Source organism: Carlito syrichta, unplaced genomic scaffold (genome assembly GCF_000164805.1).
Source record: "Carlito syrichta isolate Samal-C Ts95f unplaced genomic scaffold, Tarsius_syrichta-2.0.1 Scaffold302949, whole genome shotgun sequence".
Taxonomy (NCBI): domain Eukaryota; kingdom Metazoa; phylum Chordata; class Mammalia; order Primates; family Tarsiidae; genus Carlito; species Carlito syrichta.
Genome location: NW_007247045.1, coordinates 245,074 through 271,536, shown reverse-complemented (window position 1 = coordinate 271,536; position 26,463 = coordinate 245,074). Strand labels below are relative to the sequence as shown.

Below are 26,463 nucleotides of genomic sequence, written 5' to 3'. Positions count from 1 at the left end.
TGTCTGTCTGTCTCAGGCAGGGCTGAGGGCATGCTTTCTCTGTTTGCTGCTCCCCACTTCTAGGCTGGCCAGCCAGCTTTTCTTTCTGGGAGAGACGAGGACTGTTTGGTGACTGAGAAGTCGGGACCCTGCCTGGGGAGGGAGCACTCAGCAGGGTTGACTGTTGTGTCAGAGATGCCGGCCGCACACCAGGCACCAGGGGTGGCAGCACCTGCCTGGTCCCACTGGCAGGGAAAGAACTGGTCTCGGAACTAGCCTTGGGGGGTTCCCTTTGATCCCCGAGACATGGCTTCTGCTGAGATGTCCACTGGAAGGACCAGCAAGGATGCTCTGCCTCCCAAGCTCAAACCCCTCGGGAAAGGGCCTGCACCTGTTCCCTTGGCTCCAGCAGAGACCTGCAGGGAGGGGTGTGATGGTGGAGACAAATTCACCTCAGAGAGCTAGCCGCTGTGAGTGGACAGAGGCTTAGCCTTTTCTTAGCCCACAGGGTCTGCATTCTGTTCTTGTCCCAAAATGCCCAGGAAGAACTCTTGAAACCCAGGACCCAGAGCTGGAGGACAAACCTGGACCCAGAAAGGGAAGGGGCCTTATCTAAGTATGAACAGCAGGTCTGTGGCTGAGCCAGGACCAGGATGGAGGACTTCTGCCTCCTAGGACACTGAGTACAGGATGTGTGGGAAACCATTACCCTGGCCTGAGCTTAGCAATTCAGCTTCGAATCTGACTCCCCGGCTTGAGCTGCCTTGTTGGTACATGACCACCAGGTCCTTCGGTGACTCTTGAAAACTTTCCATATCCTGCTGCCATTGGGTCTTATGGCCAGGTGGCTATCTGGCTCCTCTCTCACCGTGGCTAGAGTGGGTACATCTTCTGGAAGGAAGGCGCTGCAGAGGCCTGCCCCACTGATGCCTGCGGGATCCCAGCCAGGACACTGCAGGCAGAGTCAGAGTTTCCACCAGGGCCCCTTGAGTCCTCTGTGCCCAGCCAAGGGGCACCTCCCTTCTCCAGCGCTAGCACGTGGCATGGCTTAGCCTAGGGCGGGCCCTCCAGGGAGCCAACTTCCACAGCAGGGCTCACTCTGGGCCCAGCCTGGCATCTGAGAAACAGGCGAATGGTGAGAATGGAGGCAGTTGAGGCAAGTGACCACCCCTTGTTGGGAAGTCTCCAGGACTTTGAGCCAGATATCGTTGATGGGGCTTCTGACTGTAAGTGCATGGTATCAGGGACACCACTGCATTTACAGCCTTCCTTGCCTTGGCACATGCTGTTCTATCTGCCAGGAAAATTCCTCTCTTCTCTTCACTTCTCTCTAGCTCTTGTCCTACTCCAACTTCCACAACTAGAGGAATTCCAGCTGGAATAAGTCTGCCCATTGGTGGTGGTACCCATGGTCATTGCTTCGTGTCCTGTTTGTGTAGAACCTGGGCCTTATTTGTTTCTTAGTCCCAAGGGCTTGGCCAGGGCCCCAGGGCATGGTTGGAGAAGGGTATTGACTTGCCCTGGTGAGGGCAGGTTTTTCTTGAGGATGATGTGGAAGTCAGCCATGTCTTCCCATCCCCGGCTCTGTGCCTGGCACAGAGGGTCTGGTGAGGTGCCCATGTGGGAGGGCTCTGCTCTCTGCATGTCAGGGTTGTGTCCATAGGGCCAAGGGGTGGGGCTGGGTTTGATCCTGGATGGTGCCATCAGAAAAGCCCACTCATGGGTCATGCTGAGCTGAGTGGTGTCTACACTGTAGCCTGGGCCACAGATGGTGGAGGAGACAGTCCTGGCTAGTTCCAGTTCATGATTCTCTGTATAGCCTACAAGGGCTTGGAGCACAGCTTCCAGGACCCTCTTGGGATGACGGAGTGGATCTGGGGGGACTGACTCCCGGCCAGTGGTCTGTGAGGCTCCTTCAGAAGAGACACAGTTGAGGAAGGAGTACCCCTCCCCAGCTGGGTCCTTGGGGACCCTGGCAGCAGCTTCCCACTTGGCTTCCTGGGCCTTGGAGAGGGCAATCTGCTTTCTGGACAGATAGATAGATGGGAGACTGAGGCAGGACAGGAATGACTTGCCTGAGATTACATGCAACTCAGCACCAAGGTAGGGACAAGAGCCCAGATCTCTGGTTCCCCAACCCGGGCCTTTCTCCACTTTACCAACTAGCTGTCTCAGAGTACCTGGGTTTCATCTTGGGGTCCCCTCTTTTTTTGGACTCACCAGGGACACAGACCTTTTTGGACTATTGGGCTTGCTAACTAGAGCCCTGCTATGTTCTGGAAAAGCAACGTGTGCAATAGAGAAATCCCTTGGTTGATAGGCCAGAGACCAAAGCACCCTCTAGTCTCTGCTCAGTGATGATCTTCGGCAAATATGCTTCTTCCTCTGCCTCACTTTCCCCTTTGGAACAACCTGGAACTGGACAAGCTACTGCCAGGCCCCTTCCAAACATCCAATTATCTGCAGACCCTCTCCTAGTCCTGGATTCCCAGAGTCTGTGGTCAAGGCCAGGGTCTGGCTAAGCAGGGCAGCAGCCCCCAACCTGTTCCCTGGTGCTTCTGGGCAGAAGTCTTCTCATGCAAGCTGCAGCCCAGGGCGACAGTGGAAGGTTTGTTGTTGTTTGTGGAGCCAGGCGGTTTCCAAGATGTCATTGCTCAGGGAAAACCATCATCTCTCCCAGGGATAAACAAGGCTGCTTATGGCTCAGCCCTCTAAGCCGGGAGAAGCTGGAGCCACTCACAGCAGGCCAGCCAGGCTCAGCCCCAGGGAGCTGCCGCCTGTCCCGGCTCAACTAGCAGTACTCTGGCTTCCAGGATTGGTGTGGGGGTGGGGGCAGGATGGGGGAGCTTCCAGGCACAGAGAAGAGGGTCCCAGGATACTTATTCTTCTACCTCTGGCAGTGGGCCTAGGTCGTCACTTCAGGTGTGTGGATGGTTGCCAGTTGTGCCCTCTGCTCCAGATGGCCCAGGGCTTCTCCCCATCTCCCTGCCCTCCTGGGCTGGCCTGCTTGCACCTGGAACCATGGCTCTGGCTGCTGCTGGAGAACTGTCAGCGGCTCCCAACTTAGAAAGGGGGATGTGTGATCAGTTATTTGGCATGAGACATGCTTTTCACCACATAGCCAGTGCTCTCTGTGGTGTGCTGTTACCTCTTGGCAGGGTCAGCCTCATGCGAAGAGCAAAATTCCTGCACTCAGGGCAGGGTGACAGAGGGTGAAGGAACAAGGGGAGAGACAGAGAAGGGTCTTGGCAGAGCTTCTGGGGACCAACCGGCAGACAGGAACCTTGAGAGAAGTCTAGAGGCAGCCAGGAGAAGGATTGTGGCATGGAAGGTGGCATGACTGTGTCACCCGTTAAGTCAAGGCATGGAACTGATATTCAGCCAAGACGCAAAACCTTCACTTCTCAGACCAGTTCACGGAGTTTCCGGTTGACTCAAATAGTGGCTCTGTACTGTCCTCTCTCTTCCCCTTGCTTTCTGCCTTCCTTCCGTGTATATTAAGCACCTACTGTGTGCCATGCACTTGCTGGTTACTGGAGGTGTAGATCTAAAAGGCCCAATCTTTAATCTAGTGCCAGGGATGGGGAGGTCACGACAATAACTAAACAGCTTTGATGGGAGCTGTGGGAGCCTCAGGAGAGTATCCAACCCAGCCTGGAAACCTCAGTAAACTTCCTGCAAGAGGTGAGGCTGACTGGTTGCTTAGATGCTTGCCCGTTGAAGAAGCAGGTCTCTATCTGATCTATCCACTCTTCTGCAGTGTAGATGTGATTCCTGCCTGGCCATAGAAATTGCTTTTGTGTGTCTAACCACGTGCTCCTCCTACCTCTGGAGGCCATCTAACGTGCTGTATAGGCACATAGGCTCTACATTTGAGTGCATGCTGTCTCCTACCTGTCCTTTGTTTGCCCTCAGGCAAGACACTGAGCCTCTCCTGCCTCCCTTTCCTCAAGTAGTGGTTCAGTCTCATTGGGTTAAATGAAGTGATACACTTAGGCATGCTTCCTGCGTATGGACTCTGGGTCATGCTGGCAGTGGAGTGCTACTAGTATCTTATCTTATGGGTGGTGGTTATTGAATCCAATGATGTAGGTGAGTCTGACACAGAGTAGGCATTCAGCAAACTGGAAGTGGCACAGCAGCTTTTTGCAGGGGAACCAGTTGGAATGTGCAATCAGAAATGTATACAAAGGGCAAGGAGCTCAGAGGAAAGAGCCTCTGCCTTAGCCCAGCAAACAGAGGAGGAGACAGTGGGATGGGGGTTTTGTTTGTTTTTGAAATAAACTTTTACATTGGAGAGCCGCATACTTACAGGAAGAGTAAAAGTTCACAGTCAGTGAATCCTCACAAAGCGGACAAACATGCGTAACCCACATCCAGGCTAAGAAATAGAACATTCTAGTACCCTGGCAAGCCCCTGCGCCCTCCCCACACGCCCTCTTTTAGTCACTATGGCCTCAAAGTGAACTGCTGTCCTGGCTTCTTTCATTGGTTAGTGTTGCCTGTCTTTGAACTTTGTATAAATGGAATCATTGGGAATTTTCTTATTTTCTGACTCCTTTTGATCAGCATTTTGATAAGCTTCAACAATGCTGTTGCATCAAATTTTATTTTGTTCATTCTATACCACAGTTTATCTATCCTCCTGTAGATGAACATTTGGGTTGTCTCTAGTTCAAGGTTATGATTAATCATGCTGCTGTGAATATTCTTGTACATGTCTTTTGATGTACTATATCTGCTTCTGTTGGGTAAATACCTAAGGTTTGCAATTCCTGAGTCATAGAGTTGTATGTAATTAGCTTTAGTCGATACTATCATATAATTTTCCAGAGTCTGATAGCAATACATTCCCTTCAAGCTGTGTAAGAGGGAGCCTTTCATTCCACATCCTTACCAACATTATTGGTATTAGATACTGTGATATCTAATTGTGATTTTGATTTACATTTCCTTGATGACTAGTAGATTGAGTCCCTTTCTGTATGTTGATTAGCCATTTGGATAACCTCTTTTGAAAAGTGCCTATTCATGTCTGTCTCCCATTTTTCTACTGGATTTGTTTTCCTGATTGATCTGTGGACATTTGAAAACTATTCTGGATATGTGTTCATTGTTGGATATTCACATACTAAATATCTCTTCCCACCCGGGACCTGCCTTTTCACTCTCTTAGGGGTATATTTGAAGAACAGAAGTTCTTGATTTTAATGCAGCCCAATTTGTGAATCTTTTTCTTTTATGGGGAATGTTTAAGTCCTGCTTCTCTGCTTATTACAAGGTTATGAATATATTCTCTTATGTTATCTTTTAGGTGTTTTATTGTTGTATGTTTCAAGTTTAGATCTAAAATCCACTTGAAACAGATTTTTATGCACAGTGTGATGCAGAGGTCAAGACTCCTTTTTCTCCAGGTAGACATTCAATTTATTCAAAAAACCATAGTAGGAAAATATCACCTCTGTCAGAAATCGAGGGGCAGCACACGTGTGGGTATGCTTGAGTTTTGAAGGATGAGTAGGACTTCACCAGGTAGACAGGGAAAGGAGAGTGTTTTAGCAGAAAGTACAGTGTGAGCACATGTTTAGAAGTGCCTGGAAGTAGAGTGTATTAGGGGAAGTACAAATAGTTCAGACTGGCTGGAGGGAAAAGAGGAGAAACCATGTGGTGGAGAGGTCAGTGGGGGCAGAGCCTGCAGGCGAGGGGCTGAGACTATCCCAGCGGGATGGAGGGGTTTTGAGCAGGAGAAGAAGCAGGTTGGTGTAGAGCCAAAGGAGATGAGAGAAAGTCCTGTGATGGGCAAGGTAGGAGGGTGAGTTTTGAGCAGACAGCAAATCCAGCCAAACTCAGCCCCGATATCACCCCCCAGCAGAGACGACAGGTGTGCCTGCCTCGAGAGGCAGTGTGAGGCTGAGAGTGCCTAGGGCCTGGGAGGGTGACTTTCAGCTGCAGGGTTGCAGCTGAGTACTATGTCCAGATGTCTACTCCAGTGTCCTCGAATGGAAGAGCCTCCTTTCCACCCCCTTGCCCCTGACCCAGTGCCCCCTGCACTGGAGGCCTTGAAGAAGGAGATATTTTAGTGGCTGGGGTAGACAGACAAGGCAAGAGTCTCTCTGGAAAGAGGGACCTTCTCCTGTCCTTGATACACTCACAAGGAGACTTGCTACGCCTTGGGCCTTGAGATCTGATCCTTCTAGGCTGGCCGAGTGTCAGAGCTGAACAGACCCCCTGGGGAGAGTGAGACCCAGAGAGGGGAGTGCCTTGGCCCAGGCCACACAGTGAGCCAGATTGACCCAGCCCAGGGAAGGCTGAGAGCAGACTCGTCTTCCTTCCTGGCCTCCAAAGATTTTGGAATGGGCCTTAGTTTCCTCCCCCGAAACATGCAGCTAATAAGACCCCTATCTGAGGCTGTTGTAAGGGTCAGAATGTGTCAAGTTCCCTGTCCCAGAATCCGATGTCATTGATGAGAGTAATAATTACGATAACAGGAATTGCAAGCGCTTGTTGAGAACCTACTATGTGCCAGGCCCTATGCTAGGCTCTTTATGTGGATCATCTGCCAACAGTACTGTGATGCACGTGCTCAATATTCATATTACCATTTTACAGGTGAGGAAATGAGCCTTGAATAGGTTCCACAGGTGCACCAAGCTAGGAGGTGTCCGAGCCAGGATTTGAACCCAGATTTGCCTATCTCCAGGTCCCAGTTTTTCACCAGCAATTGATTTCCCTCTCACCACCCCTAGCTTTTTCTTGGAGCTATTGCTTGGAGTGAAGCCTTCATTTTCGAGTTTGTCCCTGGTTCCCCCTTGTGAGGCAGAGAGAATTCAAGAGGAGGGCCAGGTGTATGGACCTCTGTACCGTCCTTTCCCCCGCCAGGCGAGTGGGACCCCTGCCCCTCCATCTCCCACCATGTGGAGTAAGAGCAGGGCCCTGGGTCGGGTGCTGCTCATCACTGCTTACCACAGCGCTGGGCACTGGGGGTCCTCAGGAAGCATCCTTTGAAGGAAAGGAGGGAAGAAGGAAGTGAGGAGGGCAGGAGAGGAGACCCCGGGAAAGAAGAAAGAGCAGGGTTTTGGAGTCAGGCAGACCACGACTTCAATTCTGACTCCTTTGCTTACTTGCCTTTTGGTCTTGCACAAGTTGCCTGCCCATCCCCAGTTTCCTTATTTGCAAAATGAGTCCAGCGATTATGACCTCATAGGGTTGCGGGAAGTGAGAGAGTCTGTAAAGCACCTGCCCTGGGGCCTGGCATACAGTAGATGTTCAGTTAGTGATCTCTTTCTCTCCCCTGATCTCTTTCATCATTATCTATTTCCACCATCCCTAGCTCCACCTTTCCTGTCTCTTCTGCACTCAGTAAACACTGCTTTCAGGATCAAGTGTGAATTCCTTAACATATTTGTGCTCCTGCCCCATGGAACCACCCATACCTCCCCGAATGTTCCATGCCGGGACATTCAGCCTGGAATATCCTATCCCATCTCTTTTCCCCGTTACCTCCTTCAAGAGTTGTTCCAGTCTTTCCTGCTGCCTCTGTGCTTCCATAGCCCCCTGGCGCAGTGGTGGATGGGAGATTGACCCTTCAGGGTGGGGAATGTGTCTTGCTGCTGCCTGGCTGCAATGCCCAGCACAGGCCCTGGAACGTGGCTGGGCCTCTGTAGATATTTGCTGAGTAACTCTGGGGAAGAAGGGTGTGAGTAAGCCAGGGACACAATGTTGATGAGCCAAAACAGGACCTGCCCAGGGCCACGAGAGCAGGGCAGGCCGGGCGTTGGCTGGGGAGCAGAGAGCCTTCCAGCCAGGGCATCTGAGGACGCACTGAACCCAGGCTTGTGGGGACAGGGAGGAGGCGGACTTGAGGAGGCAGAGATAGCAGGGAAATGAGACAGCCTGAGCACACCTGCACACACGTGTGCGTGCACACATGGACCAGGTACAGGAGCAGGGTGCCAGGCAGGAAGGGGAGTGGGGGTGGAGCCCACAGGTGAACTGGTTTATGAGCAGAGTGCCCAGAGGTGGGGTGGGAGAGGCCCAGGGCCTGCCACACTCCTGAGGAGGCATCAGTCACCACAAGCACAGGAAAAGGCTGGGAAACCCCCTGCACTGAACTCCTTACCTTTCAGAGAAGAATGGGTCTTTAGGGTCTGGGTAGGGGCAGAGACTGTGAGTCTCCCCCCAACTTCTCCCTGCCCCATAGAAGCAGATGCCAGAGACTGAGAGAGGAGGCCTAGCAGGGTGGTGATGGGGTGTGCAGTACTGGAACCCAGACCTTTCTAGCTTCCTCCCCTCCCAGTGAGGAGCTGGGCATTCAGGTGGCTGGGGATGGATCTCCAGCAGGCTGCAAACAGCATGTCCTTCTGGCTTAGTCAGGGGACAGTGCCAAAAGCAGGGAAGCTTTCTGAGAGAGCCATCCTGTCTTTTTATTCAGGAGGGATTCCCCTTCCCTGAGTGTTGGCTTTGTCCTGAGAGTTTCTGAACTGGGGTGAGCTACTTATCCTCTGTGCCTCAGTATTGCTTTCAGTAGAATGGGTATGTTTCCTGCTGTGGTGTGTTACCCTCCTGAGCCTCTGACAGATATGTGAGTTGTGGTGGGATCCTTCAGAGACAGGTTTCAGTCTGTGGTTAAATTCCTCCTTTGCCCTCTGTCTTCCTGTAGTCAGGCCTCTGTTTATAGGGAACACGAATGGGTAACTACTTCAATTGGGCTTCCCAGCTCCCCATCTTCAACCAAGAACACACCTCTCCTCACGAATTTCCCATGATAGAGAGAGCACTATGTGTTGGAACTAGTCCCTGGTGAGATTCCAGGCTGGACTCTAGTTCTGCTTCTGTTGTATGATCTTGGGCATATCACCTCCCTTCTCTGGACCTCAGTTGCCTTGTCCAGTACCTGAGGCTGCTCCCCAGAATTGTCTGGGGCATTAAAGAAGTAAGAACACCTGGGCCTTATTCTTAGGGACTCTGATCCAGTAGGTCTAGGATTAGACTCAGATATCAGTATTTTGAAAAATACTCCACAGGTGATTTTTTTTTTGGGAGTTGAAGTCTCACTCCATCGCCCAGGCTGGAGTGCAGTGTCACATTCATGGCCACCGCAGCCTGGACCGCTGGACTCAGGTGATCCTTCCGCCTCAGCCTTCCAAGTAGCCAGAATTACAGGTGTGCACTACCACACCTGGCTAGTATTTGTGATTTATTGTAGAGATGAGATCTCACCAAGTTGCCCAAGCTAGTCTCGAACCCCTGGGTTCAGGCAATCCTCTTGCCTTGGCCTCCCAAAGTGCTGGGATTACAGGCTTGAGCCACCACTCCCAGCCCACACGTGATTCTAAAGTGTACTTTTCTGTTGAGAACCAATAGTCTAAGTCAGAGTTTGATTTCAGACTTTAATATGTAAATGAATCACTTGGGATCTTGTGAAAATGCAGATCCTGATCTGGTAGGTGTGAACTGAGACTTAAGAGTATGTATTTCATGTAAGCTCCTGAGTGCTGCTGCTGCTGCTGCTGGTTCATGGGCCAGGCCTAGAGGATAAGAATCTAGATGGTCCTGGGAAAGCCACTGGATTTCTCATTTATTAATTCATTCATTCATCAAACACCTACAGTGGAGAGTGGTCCGACAGGAAGCTAGAGGGAGCAAGAGCCCAATCTTCCAAGGCTGCAGAATTTGAACTTTATCAGAGAGGTACTGGGGAACGCTTCAAGGTTTTAAGCCAAAGAGTGTCAAGTTTGCATTTAGAAGGCACAGGGAATGACCAGAGGGATCTGGTCCACCACTAAGAGGTTGACGTCATCCTGATGGACGTGGAGAGAGTGGATTCTTTTTTAAGAAAGCATGTAATGAACTTTATTTTTTAGAGTAGTCTTAGGACTTGAAAGAAAGTCCAGAAAGTTCCCATATCTCCTCTGGCCCGACTCCCCCACACACCCTCCCTAGTGGAAAGATTCTTGATAGTGTGTGGGTGGTGATCAGGAGGACTTGAGGGTTGACCATGGTGGGTAGTGGGGAAGGAAAAGGAAGAGAGGATGATATCCAGGTCCCTGGTCTGGGTGACTGGTGGTGACTTCATTGATGCCTCGAGAGGCGGAATGCGCTTAGGGGAAGGTCATGCATTCGGTCTGGGGCTTGCTGGGCTGGGGCCACTGACGGGGTATCCAGAAGGAGGTCTCTATCCCCATCCCTGGGTGGCGGGTACTCAGATGTCTTCTCAGTCCCACCAGTGTGCTAAGCCCCTTCCTGGCTTGGAGCCTTCACCAGGCTACTTCTCCCCCAGTGAGCCCCTCCCTGCCCCTTGAGCAGATGTCAGCCTGGTGGCATTCCACAGGGCAGCCTTTCCTGACAGTCCCTTGTATTCTTTCACAGCACCTCATCAGTTCCCTTCCCATTGCAGATCCTGGATTGTATTTGTCCTGTGTTTCTGTGGGGAACAACTTGGCTCATTCTCTCCAGCCTGCACACTCCATGAGGACAGGGAGTGCGTCTTTCTTATTCCCTGCCATGTGCACAGAGCCTAGAGCAGTGTTTGCATGCAGAGCTGTTTCCTGTGGATTTGCTGAATACTTGCCTGTGGCGTGTAGACTCAGGAGTGGGGCCTGGGCTGCAAGTATGGATGGGAGTTGCCCATGGCCAGATGGGGTGGAGGGAAGTAGATGGGTACATGAGGGAGCAGCAGGACTGTGCTGAGAGGGGGTCTGCAACAGGTCCCATTGGACAGGCAGAGAGGCCCGTGAGCTGGTGGAGAAGGGGTCAGTGGAAATCCAACAAGGGAGATATCAAAGCCAAGCTGTGCTGGGTGACCATGGCTACTGCTTATTGGGTGCTTACGTGTGCCAGCATGATGCCAAGCTCTGGATGTACAATAGCTCATTTATTCCTCTAACAACACTGTGAGAAGGCATTAGTAATCCCATGTTATGGCTAAGGAAATTGAGGCACAGAAAGGTTTTGCCCAAGGTCACACAGCCAGTAAGTGTGAGTGAGGTCAGTACACAGAGTTCTCACCACTGTAAGTGCTGCCTCCACCCTTCTGGGCTTTGCCAAACCTGTCATGTTGAAGGTGCGGAAGCAGGAGAGAACAGTCTAGAGGGTCTCTGAGCTGGTGGCAGAGGCAGCACGGGGTGGGGGTGGAGGGGCTGGGAGGGCTGGGGGGGCTCCAGCCTCAAGGTGATCAAGAAGCCCACCTGGAGGAGCTGGGCTGAAACTGGGCTGGGGGAGCTGAGGGTCAGCCAAGCAGCTGAAGTCCTTGGAAGTCAGCCTCGAGCCAGGAACCTGGACAGTGGGGACCCAGAGTGCGCCACACTTGAACAACAACTATCCATCTCAAAAGTCAGGCCTGGAGGTCCGATGCTGGCAGGAATTCCAAGAGCCTCTCCCTTTCTCAGATGACACTGCAGTTCACAGAGCACCTTCCTGTCCTTCCTCAGCCTGGGCCCCCTTAGCTCTCTGGAGCAGGAGGCAGGAGGTCACCTCCTTTCATGGCAGAGAAAATCATGGAGAGGTAGTTGCCTAGTATCACACAGCTAGCAAGTGACAGAGTGAGGATTCCTCCCCAGGTCTTCTGGCTTTATGTCCAGTGCTCTTTCTGTAAAATCCTGGTTACGTAAGGGCCACCCTAAGACAGAGACAAACCCCAGTTTATACCCCGTCAGTGCAGGAAGTGGTTTTGAGGACAGATGTTGAGCCCGGCCTGTGTGGTAGATGTGATGAGTCATTGGAGTAAGAGCTGCAGGTTGCCTCTGGGTCAGCAGACCTCGCTCTGTAGTGAGTAGCTGTGTGACATTGGACAAGTCACTTCCAGCTGCCCACTACCACCCCCATATCCCGCTGCTGGTAGGAGTGGGAGCTCTGGGTGTCATTGTTGCTGGCCTTCCCCGGCCTTCTCCGAGCTCTGGTTTGGATTTGGAAGAGGATTTGATTAGATCCTGAACAGTGGCTCCATTTAGTGGGCCTGGTCCATTTCCTGTGTGCTTCTAGCAGGCAAGGCATGGACAGAATTAGCCCGGGTCCAGCCGAGCCAAGGAAGTGATGGATGGGAGAGACACAGACCCCCCTCAGAAGGGCGGGGCCGTGGCGTCCAGCACTCTGGACCCAAGGCCCTGGGTGAGCAGCCTTGTTCCTTTGGGGCACTCTGGCACTGGTTCTTATTACCCCAGCGCTTTGCCACAGCTGCCTCCCTGGGTGTCCCCAGCTACCTGCGCTTCCTTCCTCAGAGCACTCACTGTGCTCCTTAAGACCTGTTGTCTAACCTCTTTTTTTTCTGCTTAACTGAGGGCAGAGGTTGCGTCTGACTTGTTCCCTGCTGTTCCCCTGTACCTGCCTCAGTGTCTCCAGCATAAATGAATGCATGAAGACACACAGGGCCCAATCCTCCCCTCCACTCACATGTCCTGCTATACTGCCCTCAGCAAGTCTGAGGCAGCACAGTTCTGCCTCTGGTGTTCTGTTGCTCACAGGGCAATCCCTTGTCGACCATTATTCTGCAACCTGACCCTTATCTGTTTCTCCTCTTCTGCCCAACTCTTTCCTGCATTTGCCACCCTCCACCCCTGGGTTTCTCAGCTTCTTTGTACTTGCTCTGGGCTCCCAAGAATACTGGCCTGACCAAACCTACACTCGGTTGGTCAGTTGGTCGGTCACAGCTCACTCGAACCTGCCTGGGAGCACGGAAAACAACCTGTGAGCTGTGGGCTGTTTGCCGGAATGGCCCAGGGGAGGGGCCTCAGGCAGCCATCCCGGCCTGCCCTCCCTTTCTCTAGATCCCTCTGAGAGCCCCTGTGTATAAGGGTCCAAGGAAATAGGGAGAGACCTTGGACAGGTGACACAAGTTCTAGTGCTGCATCAGCCTTTCATTTCTTAGGTAATTCCTTTACACCCCGGGGCCTCAGCTTCCCCATCTTTAAAGTAAGATGAGACTACTGATAACTCCCATTATATCCAGTGCTTTTCCTGGGCCAGGCGCTGTGTAGCCCTGTGAGTCCAGTGTGATATCACCGGACTCTGTTTCAGATAAGGAAACAGAGGCTCCGAGGCGTTGGGAGGCTTAGCCAGAGTTGCACAGCGAGAAGGAGGCTCCACTGGGATCAAAATCAGTCTGACTTGGGCATCCGAGCACATAACTGCTGGGCACTCTGAGAGCCCTTCAGTCCCGGGTGGTTTCACAGCTGATCCCTCTGGGGACAGCACCCCAGCCTGGGCAGCACTTCCCCTCCAGGCTTTGTTTGGTTTGGCCTGGGTTTAGAACAGGGTTGGCCGAGGCAGGCTGACTTGCACTTCTGGTTTTGGGTTTGTTGCTGCACTTTCCCCGAGGGGTGGGCGGGCTCGGGCTCCCAGTCACTGCTGGGACAGGCCTGGGCCACACCCCCACCACCCAGGAAAGGGGAAATGCGGCCTGCTCCCCTCTCAGTACCACTCCGTGCCAGGCCCTGAGGGCACCCGGTTGCTGCTTCCTTCCGTCTTTCCCCAAGGACTCTCAGAGGCAGGTGGCTGGAATGAGGGGCAGTCTGGTCACTGGGGAGGGTGATTCAAATGTGGGGCCCAGGGGGCAGCCTGCGGGAAGTTTGTTTTTCCTGATGGAGACTGTCTCCTGATAGGTAGGGTGATAGGCTGGGGACCGGGCTGCTCATGAGACTAAGATCAGAAGTGGGCTCGGGAAGAACAGAGCCAGAGGCCTGGGCTCTAGCCCTAGCCTAGCCCCTGATTTGTGCAGGGTGGCAGGCTGGGCCTTCAGTCCTCTTGTCCGCTCAGTGGAGGGTCTTTCTTTTCACCTGGGAACAGCCTGATAGGACTGACGCATAGCCCTTAGTTTTCAGATTAGAATTCTGGACTGGGTGGCCTGGCATTACAACGATCAAATTGGACTCTGGGTGTTTGGCCGAGTTTGCTTCTAGGGGCACATGGGAAAGACGTGTCCCTTGTTGAGGTCCTTGACTTCAGAATATCCCTCTAGATCCATTTTTACAGTCACCATTACTATCGCCACCGTCCTCGTCTCCTTTAGGGACTGCACACTTTCTATGGTATGTGCTCCTGGCTGGTCACTTGGGCACATTGGTTATCCCATTTCATAGGCAGAAACCTTGAGGCCCTGAGGGTTAGTGACTTGCCCTACTTGTGCGATTGCAGGTTGGCCCCTGCCCCTCTCTGGGTCTCGGCCTTCCTATCTGTGCAGTGGGGATTTGGAATTGCTGATGTTTTAAAGACTGATGCTATGAGATCTGAGGGGTCCCTGGGTGGTCACTTCCCAGCTGCTGGCAGGAAGGCCACAGGGTCATCGGGCACCTGTCTTTGGCCTGGGAACCAGAGCCTAAGGCATATCCTTCTTGACCCTGGCCAGATCATCCCTGAGGCCTCTAAGGCTTCCCCTCCCCAGCCCACCTGTCCTCCCCATGCACAGGACTCTGCTTTCACTTTCATGCTCCCAGGCAGGGCTCTTATACACACTGTACTTTCACATCCCCTCTGGTGCTCTCAGGTGTTGCTGTGACCCCCGACACGTGTGTGGGGCAGGCGGCAGCCACCCCACACCATGACTGGTCTCTTGCTCCCAGTTGTGGGCTTCACCGTCGCAGATTCTCAGGGCTTCCATGACTTCTCAGTTTCAGGCAAGACTTTCGTGCCAGGGCAGCTGTGCAACAGTGGAGAAGTCACTGCTTGGTGGGCTCAGTTTTCTCATCCATCAAATAGATGTTAGTGGTCTCTACAATGAGAGTTCTTAGCCTATGTTCTGTGGGTACTTACCCCTGAAATTCTCCACTGGCATGTGCATGTGTGTGTGTACACATGTGTGAGTACACACATTTCCACACATCTGAACAGTTCCGGGGTGTGTGAGGAGTCTTTCTCTTTCAGTAGTTCTTGGCGGCTGTGGCTTCTTAAAGGATAAAACCTGAAGCCGGGCTCGGTGGCTCAGCCTGTAATCCCACGCCTTTGGGAGGCTGAGGTGAGTGGATTGCCTGAGCCCGCGGGTTCGAGACCCGCCTGGGCAGCGAGACCTCATCTCTACAATAAATCAAAAAATCAGCCGGGTGTGGTAGCGCATGCCTGTAATTCTGGCTGCTTGGAAGGCTGAGGCGGAAGGATCGCCGGAGCCCAGCAGGCGAGGCTGCGGTGGCCGGGAGCGGCCACTGCACTCCAGTCTGGGTGACCGAGTGAGACTCCAACTCAAAAAAAAAACAAAAAACAAAAACAAACCTGAGCTCTAAAGAGCTCTAGCTCCAACATTTCTAGTCCTTGAATGTGAGGGGCCCAGCACAGGCCTGAGACCTGCTTCCCTTGTGTGGCTGTGGCACCACGAACACTCTGGATGTTCTCTGGACCCCAATCTTGTTGTGAGGTACTGCTTTCCAGACTTCCATCAAGGATATTATGTTTTTACCATCAAAACTCAGCAAAAACTCCTAGGATTCCAAAGAGTGTGTGTATGGCAGGAATCTTTGAGTTTCCTCCAAGCAGTTTAAAAACCCCGGTGTGGGGGATCCTCCAGGGAGGTGCCGTGTGTCTGTAACATCTGGTGAGTCCAGGTGTGGGCAATATTTAAAGTTCTGGTTTGGTTCTAGTTTACTAGTCTCAAAAAGATACTTAAACACTCAGAGCACATTCTTGTTGAAATGACTCACTAGGATTTTTTTAACCTTTGGTTCAGGTAGCAGATACCCTGTCCTGGCTGAGGGGCTTGGCTGGTTCTGTTCCTTGAGCAGAGATTGCCTGGCTTCTCTACTTTACTCACGGAGGCCACTTCATCCCTGTCCCCTTTTTGGTAAAATGGGGACAGTGATACTTGCCTCACTGGGCTGTTGGGAAAGTCACATGAGAAAGGGGGTTCAGGCTGGCATGGCACCTAGCACACAGCGGGAGCTAGATGAGTGGTAGTTAGCTCTCCCTCTTCTCTCCTAAATGACCAGCCATGGTTTTGTTGGAGCAGAAAGTTCAACCAAGAGACAAGGGCGTGGACCCTCACGCAGCTAACAAGAGGGGCTTACGGCATTCCATCTGGCACTCTGGATTTCAACCTGGGGAGTATGGGATTTAGGCCACTGCCTGGTTTCCTGTCGGCCTCGGTGGCGTTGGCTTGTGTGTGGTGGCTGACATCTCATTTGAAGTTTTCTTGTTTTCGTTTTGTTTTCCAGATGTTTAAGACGGAGGCAGATGAGAAGAGGGAGATGCCCTTGGAAGAAGGGAAGGTGCCAGGTGCCGAAGATTCCCTTCCCAGCAAGGACTCCTCTCCTGGCCAGGAGCTTCCTCCAGGACAAGGGCTTCTACCCAAAAAGGACTCCTCTTCTGGGCAAGAACCCGCTCCTGCCCAAGAATCACTGTCCAGCAAAGACTCACCTACGTGCAAAGAAGCCCCTCCAGGCTCAGAAGCCCCACCAAGCAAGGACTCTCTACCATGCCAGGAACCCCCTTCAGCCCAAGACCTCCCACCCTGCCGGGACCTTCCTGCTAGTCAAGAACCCCCTCCTTGCCAGGACCCTCTGCTCAGCAAAGACCTCCCCGTCATCCAGGAGCCCCCGGCCCAGGACCTGCCCCCCCGTCAAGCTCTGCCTCCCAGCCAGGTCTCCCTGCCAGTCGAGGCCCTTGTTGAGGAGACTGCAAGCTCTGGGGACCCACCAGCAGCCACTGGGGACCTGCCCGTGGCCTCCAGGCCGGCCTTCGTGATTCCGGAGGTCCGGCTAGATAGTGCCTACAGCCAGAAGGGAAGGGCAGAGGGGGGCAGCTCAGCTGATGAGGAGGATGCAGAAGAGGCTGAGGAAGGGGAAGAGGGGGAGGAAGGGGAGGAGGACGAGGATGAGGACACAAGTGATGACAACTATGGAGGGCGCAGTGAGGCCAAGCGCAGCAGCATGATCGAGACAGGCCAGGCTGCCGAGGGCGGCCTCTCCCTGCGTGTGCAGAATTCGCTGCGGCGCCGGACGCACAGCGAGGGCAGCCTGCTGCAGGAGGCCCGTGGGCCCTGTTTCTCCTCCGACACCACCTTGCACTGCTCAGATGGCGAGGGCGTTACGTCCACCTGGGCCATGCCTTCTCCCCGCACCCTCAAGAAGGAACTGGGCCGCAATGGTGGCTCCATGCACCACCTCTCCCTGTTCTTCACAGGACACAGGAAGGTGAGAGGACTAAAGGGGGAGGGAGTGGGGGTACAGGCAATGGGGGGAGGGTGGGCCGAGGAGCTGCAGGGATCCAGCAATCACCCTGTCCCATCTCTGCCCTTTGGTAAGCTGCCCAGTGAACCTTCTACCCATTTGACAGAAGATAAAACTGAGGCCTGGAGGGACCAAGAAGGCAGAACCCAGACTCAAACCCATGACTTTAGGACACCAGATGCTGTGATATTATAGCCCCATTTTACTGTAGGTTTCCACAGAAAGTAGAGCACATGTAGAGCCTGGGCCACTGGGTGTTTGGATTTAAAAGATCGGAGATGGTAGTTGAAGAAATAAAGCGTTATGGTTTAGATCTATTCCAGGTCTAGCCAGACTAGAAATCCATCAGCCAACAATAGCAATGACAACTTGTATTTATTCTGTACCAGCAGAATAAGTTGTTTATTCTAAGAAGTTTATACTGACTTATTAATTTTCACAACAGCCCTATGAAATAGTGTTTTGGTGTCCATTTTACAGATGAGGAAATTGAGGCATCGAGAGGTTATCAAACTTGCCCCAGGTGACATAGTTTATAAATGTCTGAACCAGAATTAGAATCTGGTTCCAGGGCTAGTGCTCTTAAACACCATGCTATTTGCCTCTTGCAAATATTTATGAATAGATAAAACAAGTGTTTATCGAGTCCTTCTGTGTGTCAGGTCCTGTGCCCTGTGCTCTGTGCCTTAGCAGGGGCCACAGAGATATGTGAGGCAGTCTGTGAGAAATGAGTTATCTGTGTGGGCCTTGAATGTGGCCTAGCAGTGAACAGATTGCACTGTGGCCCACCAGACATTTTGAGTCTGGGCTCTGTCTCTTACTCACTGCCTGGCCTTGGTTGAGTTGCTCAGCTCCTCTGAGCCTGAGTTTCCTTCCCCGAAAAGAAGGGGTTCACAGCATTCATGTCCTAGGGTGGCTGAGGGTGATCCAGAAGAGGCTGGTGGCTGGCAAAGTAGCCGTGTCAGTGCCGTCTGTCAGGGAATGCTGGTCCCCATGCCTTCTTATATAATGGCCAGTGCAGGGTGCTGGTATGGCAACTGTGGGGAGGCCAAGTGGTGGAGGCAGTCAGTGCCCATGAAGTGCACATGGCCTTCAGAGATCTGGAAGTTCAGGAGGAGAGACCTCAGGAGGAAGGCCTAGGGCCATCAGGGAAAGCAGAGAAAGATGCCCCTCAGCTTGGCCTTGAAGGTTGAGCAGGGTTAGACAGCAAGGATGAGGCAGGCATTCTTTGGCTAATACTGGGGAGTCCTAAAGGGTGGGGATGGCCAATGCATGACACTCGTACTGCCATTCCTCACTCCAAACCTGTGGCAGACATCACTAGTGGATGCCAGCACACTTCCTCACCAAGTTGGGGTGTGGCCTCAGCAGCCTACTGAGCTTCGCCGCTACCAATAAGGCAGACTTGGCATTTGGGAGGACACCCTGTACTGAAGGGCAGGCTGGGGCCCTTCAGAAAAGGTCCTTGAACTTTGGCTCAGGAACTGGGATGGCTCCCAGAAGGATTGGGACTGGGTCTCAGTGTCCTTATCTGTAAGCGTGTGCAGTTTTCCGGCTTTGATGTGCTCGGGAATCACCAGGGGAAGATTATTAATTAATATATGAGTCCTAGTCCCTAGCCCCAGAACCCAGGAATCAGAATTTCCAGGGCTGGTGCTCAGACCCTGCATTTGAAACATGTCCCCCCTCCCCCCACCCCAGGGGTTATGATCTTGCCAAAGTTTGAGTTTTACCCTCTTGGGCCATTTCTTGCTGCAGCTGCCACAGGAGAGAGTCTGGAACTCTGTACTACCAAGGTGAGGCCTCAGGGTCACTTGGATCCGGCCCAGCCACTCCCCTCTGGAGGGCAGCTGAGGCTCAGGGGCCCTGAGATTCAGGGGCCCACCACCTGCCTTGGGCCTCCCAACCATGATGCCCCCACTGGACCCTTACCAGTTCTATTCCCACCCCCACCCTCCCTCTAAAAATATTTATGTACCGATAGATGGACACACACTCATGTGTACCTATCAGCCCAGTTCCCTGGCGCAGTTAACCTCAGTTCCTGTTTGGGGACAGATACTTCCGCCTGGGAGCCCAGCAGACCTGGACCAGCTCTCTCCTGTCTCGGCTTCCTCCTTTGGGTGTTCAGGGTTCCTGCTGGCACCCTCCCTTCCCCACCCTCTTTTGGCCTGTTACTTCCTTTCCTAGGTTTGTGTTGCTGAGCTGGCAGGGACCTCAGCGGCTGCATGCAGCCTGGCGTCGGCTGTCCTTCCATGTGGCTTCTACTTGCCAGGCCTTGAGCCCCTCATCATTTACATCCTGCTCCCTCCAGCCAGCCAGCTCCAGAAAAAACCCTCCCCATCCCCCAACCTTCCTGTCGAGAGGAGATGAAACCTAGACTGGACAAGCCCTGGTCTGTCCCTGTCTCTCACTGGCAGTGAGCCTGGGGCAAGTCCCTGCCCCTTTCTGAGCCTCAGTTTCTTCACTGGTGAAATGGGTATGGTAGTAATGCCTCCTTCCAAGGTTTGCTGGGAGGATTAAATAGCTTGTTGCAGGTGAAGTATTTAAGGCAGTGCCTGGTGCTCAGCACCTGGTAGGTGCTCTGTAAACGGTACTCACATGACAAGGAGGAAGAGGAGTAGGTGAAGGACAGCAGTAGCAAGAGTAGTACCAGTTAGGCTGCCATTCACAGGGTACCACCTTACCCCTTTCCTCACCTTCCTAGCATTGTGGCAAGGTGGACTAGTATTCATCTTGCAGTGAGAAGCTGAGGCTGGGAGAAGTGCTTTACCCCCAGCCACCCAGCGAGTCATGACGGAGCTAGACAATGGCCTCGCCCTTGTCCAGGCTTCTGTGACTCTACTTGAGGCCCTGAGTACCCCATGCTGATGCAGGGCCGGGGATAGGGGGCTGAAAGAGGAGAGGCAGCAGGTTTGCCATGACTTTCATCTTCCTGCCTTTGGCCTGGTTCTCTTGGGAGGGTCAGGTGGTGCTGACAGGTTGGCCATGCCAGGGAAGAGTTGAGGAGGAGACTGGGTCAGTTCGAGACCAGCTTGGGCAACATAGTGAGACCTCACCTCTACAAAGATGAAAAAAATTAGCTGGTTGTGGCGTTGCAGGCCTGTAGTCCCAGCTGAGGGCGAGGCCTGAGCCCAGGAGATTGAGGCTGCGACGAGCTGTGATCGTGCCACTGCACTCTAGCCTGGGTGACAGAGTGAGAATCCAACTTAAAAAAAAAAAGTGTGGGAGAGAGGTGAAGTCTTCAGACTATAGAGTCAGACAGAACCAGGTTCAAGTCTCAGCTCTGTCTCCTGGCTCTGAGACCTTGGCCAAGTTGCTTCTTTCTCTGAGCTTCAGTTTTCCCTTATACAATGGGGACGTGAAGTCTTCCTGGAACTGTCCTGAGGATTCAGGGCCACAGTACATAGAAAGCTCGGCACCGTGGCCTTGGCTGGTCATCCATGCTGCTGGGTGGATAAGCTGAGGCTGCTCAGGGCATGTACCGCTGGCCACAGAGTGGCAGGCAGTCCTGACATTGCCCTGTTCTCCCACCTCTGTCATCCTGCCCTCTTGTGCATGGAGCTGTTTCTACTGTGAGTGGGAACGTTAGAACCAGACAGATGGTGTGCTTGACTGTGGCCATCTCACAGATGGGAAGGCCCCTGCGAGGGTTAGCCAGTGGGCCAGCCACTGGGGCTGGCCTCCTGTGCTGAGTTGAGTAGTCTCATGGTGCCCCCTGCTGCCAGACCCCTGCCTTTCTGGCTGCTCCCTGGAGGCCCAGCAGAGCAGATCCATACACCTGCCTTTTTCCTGGGAAACTAGGGAAGGCCCAGAGAGTAAATTCTGTGTCTGGGTCCAGGATGCGGTCATTGAATTCTACCCCAGCCTGGTCTGGCTTAGCAAGGGGTCATGGGCCACTGTGTGACAGTGAGTAGATCACAGGCTGTGGCCCTCCCTGGCCAGGCTTTTTTCCTCCCCTGAGGGGGACCGGCTTAGGTGGAGACTGTCAATCAACAGGATGCCATCCTGCTGCACTAAGCTTCTGCTTAGGTCAAAGGTTGACAAGATGGCCCCAAAACTACTTTCCAGCTCCAAAACATGATAGCACCTTCAAGTCTCCTGTTTTTAAAAAGCCTAAAGAAGAATCATTTCCCATGTGTAAACTAGACAGTATAGAGTTTAGATCCACCATTTCCACGTGGTTCTATAGGGCCTTCCAGGCTGGGCCAGGCCAGAGAGGGTGGCCGTGCATGGCCAGGTGACCCCAGAAGTCAGACCAGAACCAATAGGGAAACCAGCCGAGGCCCTGCTTACAGAAGAGCCCTCAGTCACTGCTGGGCTCTGGAGCAGGACCCGAAATTCTCTGCAACTTGCCCGCTCAGAGAGCCCAGGCCAGTTACCAAACTGCTGTGGGCCTCAGTTTCCTTAGCTGTAAACTGGGAGGAGAGGGCTCTTAGAATAGTTGCCAAGATTCGCCGGGCGCAGTGGCGCGTGCCTGTAGTCCCAGCTACTGGGGAGGCTGAGGCTGGAGGATCGCTTGAGTCCAGGAGTTCTGGGCTACTGTGCGCTATGCTGATCGGGTGTCCGCACTAAGTTCGGCATCAATATGGTGACCTCCCGGGAGCGGGGGACCACCAGGTTGCCTAAGGAGGGGTGAACTGGCCCAGGTCGGAAATGGAGCAGGTCAAAACTCCCGTGCTGATCAGAATAGTTGCCAAGATTAAATGAGATGATATGTGTTAAAGCACTTGAGTACAGTGCCTGGCATGTAGTGACCACTCAATAAATAATGGCCTTTCCCACATTGGCTGAGAGTTATTGATCACTGCCATGTGCCAGCACCATGCTGAGCACATCACCTGTGTTAATTTACATAATCCTCACAACAGCCCTAGGAGGGAGGTCCGGTTATTACTCTTGTTGTTTTTTTTGAGTTGGAGTCTCACTCAGTCGCTCAGACTGGAGTGCAGTGGCCGCTCCCGGCCACCGCAGCCTTGACCTGCTGGGCTCCGGCGATCCTTCCGCCTCAGCCTTCCAAGTAGCCGGAATTACAGGCATGCGCTACCATGCCCGGCTGATTTTTTGATTTATTGTAGAGATGAGGTCTTGCTGCCCAGGCGGGTCTCGAACCCGCAGGCTCAGGCAATCCACTCACCTCAGGCTCCCAAAGGTGCGGGATTACAGGCTGAGCCACCGAGCCTGGCTTACTCTCGTTTTATGAATAAAGAAACTGAGGCATAGACAAGGGATAGAACTGAGCCAAGGTCAATTAGCTAATAAGCGACTGAGCTAGGATTCAAATCCAGGCAACTTAAAATCTACACTCTTAATCACTACCATTGTAATTATAGTTATCATTACAACAAGAATTAGAATTATTTTTTCCAGAGGTGGTGAGCTCCCAGTCGCTGGAGGTGGCTGGGTGAGGCTGGGCAGGTCCCAGGGATTCCTGCCTGCAGTGAAGGAAGGGCTGGGTGGCTCTGGGCTCTCCTCCATTTGCCCTTCAGCAGGGAACGGTCATGGAGCAAGAGTCAGTGCAGAGAAGCTGGGTTGGGCCCGGCAGGCCTGTGCAGTTGTGGCAGGGAGGAGCTCTGGGGGCCACTCGGGCCCCTTCCAAGGTGGGAGGCCAAAGCCACCCTGAAGGCTTGGGGAGTCCCTAGGGCAGGGAATCAGAATTCCCATTTTTCTATCTCAGTTTCTTCCCTGCCTGCAGGCCCCCTTTGGTGCTGGGGTTTCCCTGGCTGTCCTGAGGGCACAGCTCCCAGGGTCAGGACTGCCCAGCCCCTCTGTCAGGCTGCAGTCCCTGCTTGGGACAGTTCCTGCTTCAGAGGATCCACTCCCAGCAGTGGAAGGAAGAGCCCATTTCCCAGCAGTGCAGAGGCTGGGGCAGCGGCGGGTGGGAGTGGTCCCTAGGCCTATTGTGTGGGGCCGATAAAGTGCGGAAGCTGAGGTTAGAATGGGAGGAAGCCCAGGGCCCCAGGGCCCTTTCCCACGGGTGGGGGCCTCCGGTGCTGCCTCACCCTGTCCAGTCCAGCGTGACTGCAGCTGACTGGGCACTGGAGTGACAGCAACAGCATTCTCCAGGCAGTGAGCACTGGTTACCGAGGGCACCCATGGGGCCAAGCCCTTATCCTGGCGAATCCTGGAACAGCCCCAGGAGGTGACTGTTAACCATGCCTAAGCTGTCATTAAACAAAGGGAAGCCGAGAGGCTAGGAGACTTCTCCAAAGTAGCTGGAAGTAGGATTTACACTCAGGCCTGGCTCCAAACCCTAGTTCTGAAATAGCATGCCATATAGTGTGCGCCCCTGTGTGCACGTACGCACGTGTATGTTTACAACTCTAGTGGGGAAGCATTCTCGGGAAGGAGGCGGCATTTCCTCTGAGTCTTCCACTGGAAACATTAAAATGTGCTCTATTCTTGCATTTGAGTAGCAGCATCCTCTGGTGGAGAAAGGCAGGTCTTGAGTTCAGATGGCCGTGCATTCTAGCTCTGTCACTTTAATGCTGGCCATCTTTGGGCTAGTGATTTCAATTCCCTGAGCCTCCGTTTACTTTATGGATTTGTTGTGATGATTAATGAGATGGTGTCTGGATTATGCCCATTCCAGGGTCTGGCCTGTATAGTATAAACTCCATAAATGAAGATATAATTCGTCAGTCATCCATCCATCTATCCATCCATCCATCAACTGTCCATCCATCCATCCATCCATCCATCCATCCATCCATCCACCGTTCATCCATCGTCCATCTGTCCGTCTGTCCATCCATCCATCCATCCATCCATCCATCCATCCATCCATCTATCCATCCCTCATCCGTCCATCCATCCATCATCTGTCCATCCATCCATCCATCCTTCCATCCTTGGGCTGGTGCTCCCCCTGCTGGCTATATCTGAAACAAGACCACTTTTCTTTCCAGAATTAAGAACACGGCATTTTAAAGCTTAGTCCATCTTTTTTATTTGACAAGGGAGGAAACAGAGGTGGGTCTCATGGGGAGTCAGAGCTGAGATCCACCCCTGCTGGGCTTCTGTCCTGTTTTGGGAATAGGTTCACGCCCATCCTACTCTGAGGTCTATCTTTTCTGCTGTCTTGGAGCATTTCCTGGGCTCCTGCTCTGGGTAGCTCTGGGGCCCTGGGGCCCTCTGAAGGAGGACACAAACCCAGGCAGGGCAAGGGAAACCGAGGGGGAGCCCTAACAGAGATGGCGGGAGTCTGGAGTAGCCTGGAGGAGAGGAGACAGAAGGCATTCCAGGAAGGAGGCACATCACAGGCAAAGGCAAGGAGGTGGGGTGGGCTGTAGTGGAGCACCCGGGAGTAAGTGGCAGGCCCTAGATCGGGCAGCCAGGGCTTCAAGGCTATCTTCCTAGTCTGCTTTCTCTCTCTCTTGACCCATTCACTTATTCTACTTACTCATTTCTTGAGCTTCTAAGTGTGCTAGGCCCTGTGAAGTTGACCCAGACAGACAGGTCTTGCCCTTGGGAACTTATAGCCAAGCAGAAGAGACAGATTTGGAACAGGCCATTTTGGGTGTGGTGGGAACCTCACAAGAGGCGAAGGGGGCACAACCTTGTTCTAGGGATCAGGGAGGACATCCCGGAGGAGGAGGTATTTAAGCTGCTCACCTGCGGTTTAGGTCTCACCTGAAGCTGGGTCTTAGGAAGGAAGGAGATGGGGGAGTCACAAAAGCATCCCCCAGGCAGATGAAGACATTCCATTTGTTTGGAAGGCAGAGTTGAGGAGGTTGCTGGAGCAGGGGTCAGGCTGGAGAAAGAATTGAAGAAGTTGTTAAAATGGAACTTTCTGCCCCGCCCCTAAGTGGTAGACCCTGTCATGTTATGGGACTTGGATGTTATCCTGAGGGCACTAGGGAGCCATGGAAAGCTGTAAGGCGAGAGAGATGCTCCCGGGGCCTGCATAGTGATTCACTTTACACGCTGTTGACCAATCCTAGCAAACCTCAGAATCCCTAGTTGATCATTATGATCCTTAGAAATCAAGGAACAGAGGCTCAGAGAGAGAGGGGCAGCGATGGCCGAGTCCCACAGCATAAGCCCGGCTGGAGCCCTGTCCTCCGGCCTGCCTCACTGCTGGCAACGATGCTTCTGTCTTGAGTGTCCTGTCTCTGGCTTCTCCCCAGCAGGCCGGGTTCCCAGATGCACCAGAAGACCCCTTGGACTGGAGGCTCTGCCGAGCCCATCACGCTCCAGGGCAGGCAGGCTGCTTCCAGTAGTGGGGTCTCCCTCCCACACCTGTGTGCAGAGGGTGGGGGCTTTGGGGATGGGAGGGCTGGTGGCAGGAGCTATTGGTCTCTGAGCCTCTCTTTGCCTGGTCAGCAGCCCCTGGATGCGCAGACTGTATCATGTCTGTCTTTTCTCCACAGATGAGTGGGGCCGACACAGTCGGGGACGATGACGAAGCCTCCCGGAAGAGAAAGAGCAAAAACCTGTACGTTGGGGAGGTCTGTGGTCCCCACCCTTGTGATCTGGGAGGCCCCCTGCACCCTTCTTCCTCCTCTGCCCAAGGGCTTGTCTCTCCTTTAGGGGTTCAGGTGGGAGAAGGGGCTGCGTCCTGTCCAGCCCACAACTCCAGACAGACACCAAAGGACAACGGGATCTTGGAACTTGGCTGTAGCCCGAGTGGGGTCATTGGGGTCCTGAGCATTCACACAAAGGGAGGCGAGGTGCTGACTCAGTACCCGGAAGCCGCAGTGAACCAGAGGCAGCCGGCCAGGTTGCCCTGGCCCCGGCCCAGCCTCTGAGCCAAGCAGTGGCCAAGTGACCTCGACAACTGCTTTGCTCCCTCTGGGCCTGTGAGCGACATCAGGAAGATCTGAAACTGACAGTTTATGGGGTTTCCCTTTCTCCTCTTGAGCGCGGACAGTCTCGAGCATTGCCAGGAGGGGGCACTGCTGGCACAGCCACCGTATCCCGCACTCCCCAAGCCTTTTTAGCCATACTCAGGCCCTCTTATACTTTGGGGGGTTTGTTAGAGGTGCCAATTAAAATGGTGTGTGTGTGGGGTGGGGGTTCTTTTCAGGTCTTCTTGTACCCCCAGGCCTAAGGCCCTGGAGACTGGGGGAAGACAGTGGGTGCGCAGTGACCCCCAGAGGGAGTCCCCTGCTCTCCAGGTCCTGTGGTACCCGCCATTTAGGAAGGTGTTGGGCTTGGGAAAGGACAGGAGTCATTCCTGAATGCTTCCTGCGACCCTTTTGCCCTGGCCTTGACCCTGGTTGGCGTCCACTACCCTAGAAGCCCTTTCTCACTCCAATTCCCTTGACCGCTCCAGTTTTCTGCAGGCTCTTCTCCCCCTGTTGCCTGGAACAATTGAATTTTTTTTTTTTTTTTTTTT

General features: G+C 53.3%; 1 protein-coding gene across 3 annotated transcripts in view; it reads left to right on the top strand.

The window, feature by feature from the left end:
• The window catches only part of RGS3 (regulator of G protein signaling 3), a 93,689-nt gene that overhangs the window by 62,455 nt on the left and 4,771 nt on the right, over window positions 1-26,463 (top strand). For 2 of the 3 annotated variants that reach the window (XM_008057315.1, XM_021711955.1), the window contains 2 exons: window positions 16,110-17,087; window positions 25,496-25,560. In XM_008057315.1, coding sequence (XP_008055506.1) covers window positions 16,110-17,087; window positions 25,496-25,560 — 1,043 coding nt within the window. The remainder of the gene's footprint in view (window positions 1-16,109; window positions 17,088-25,495; window positions 25,561-26,463) is intronic. The other variant, XM_008057316.1, reaches the window with a different exon arrangement.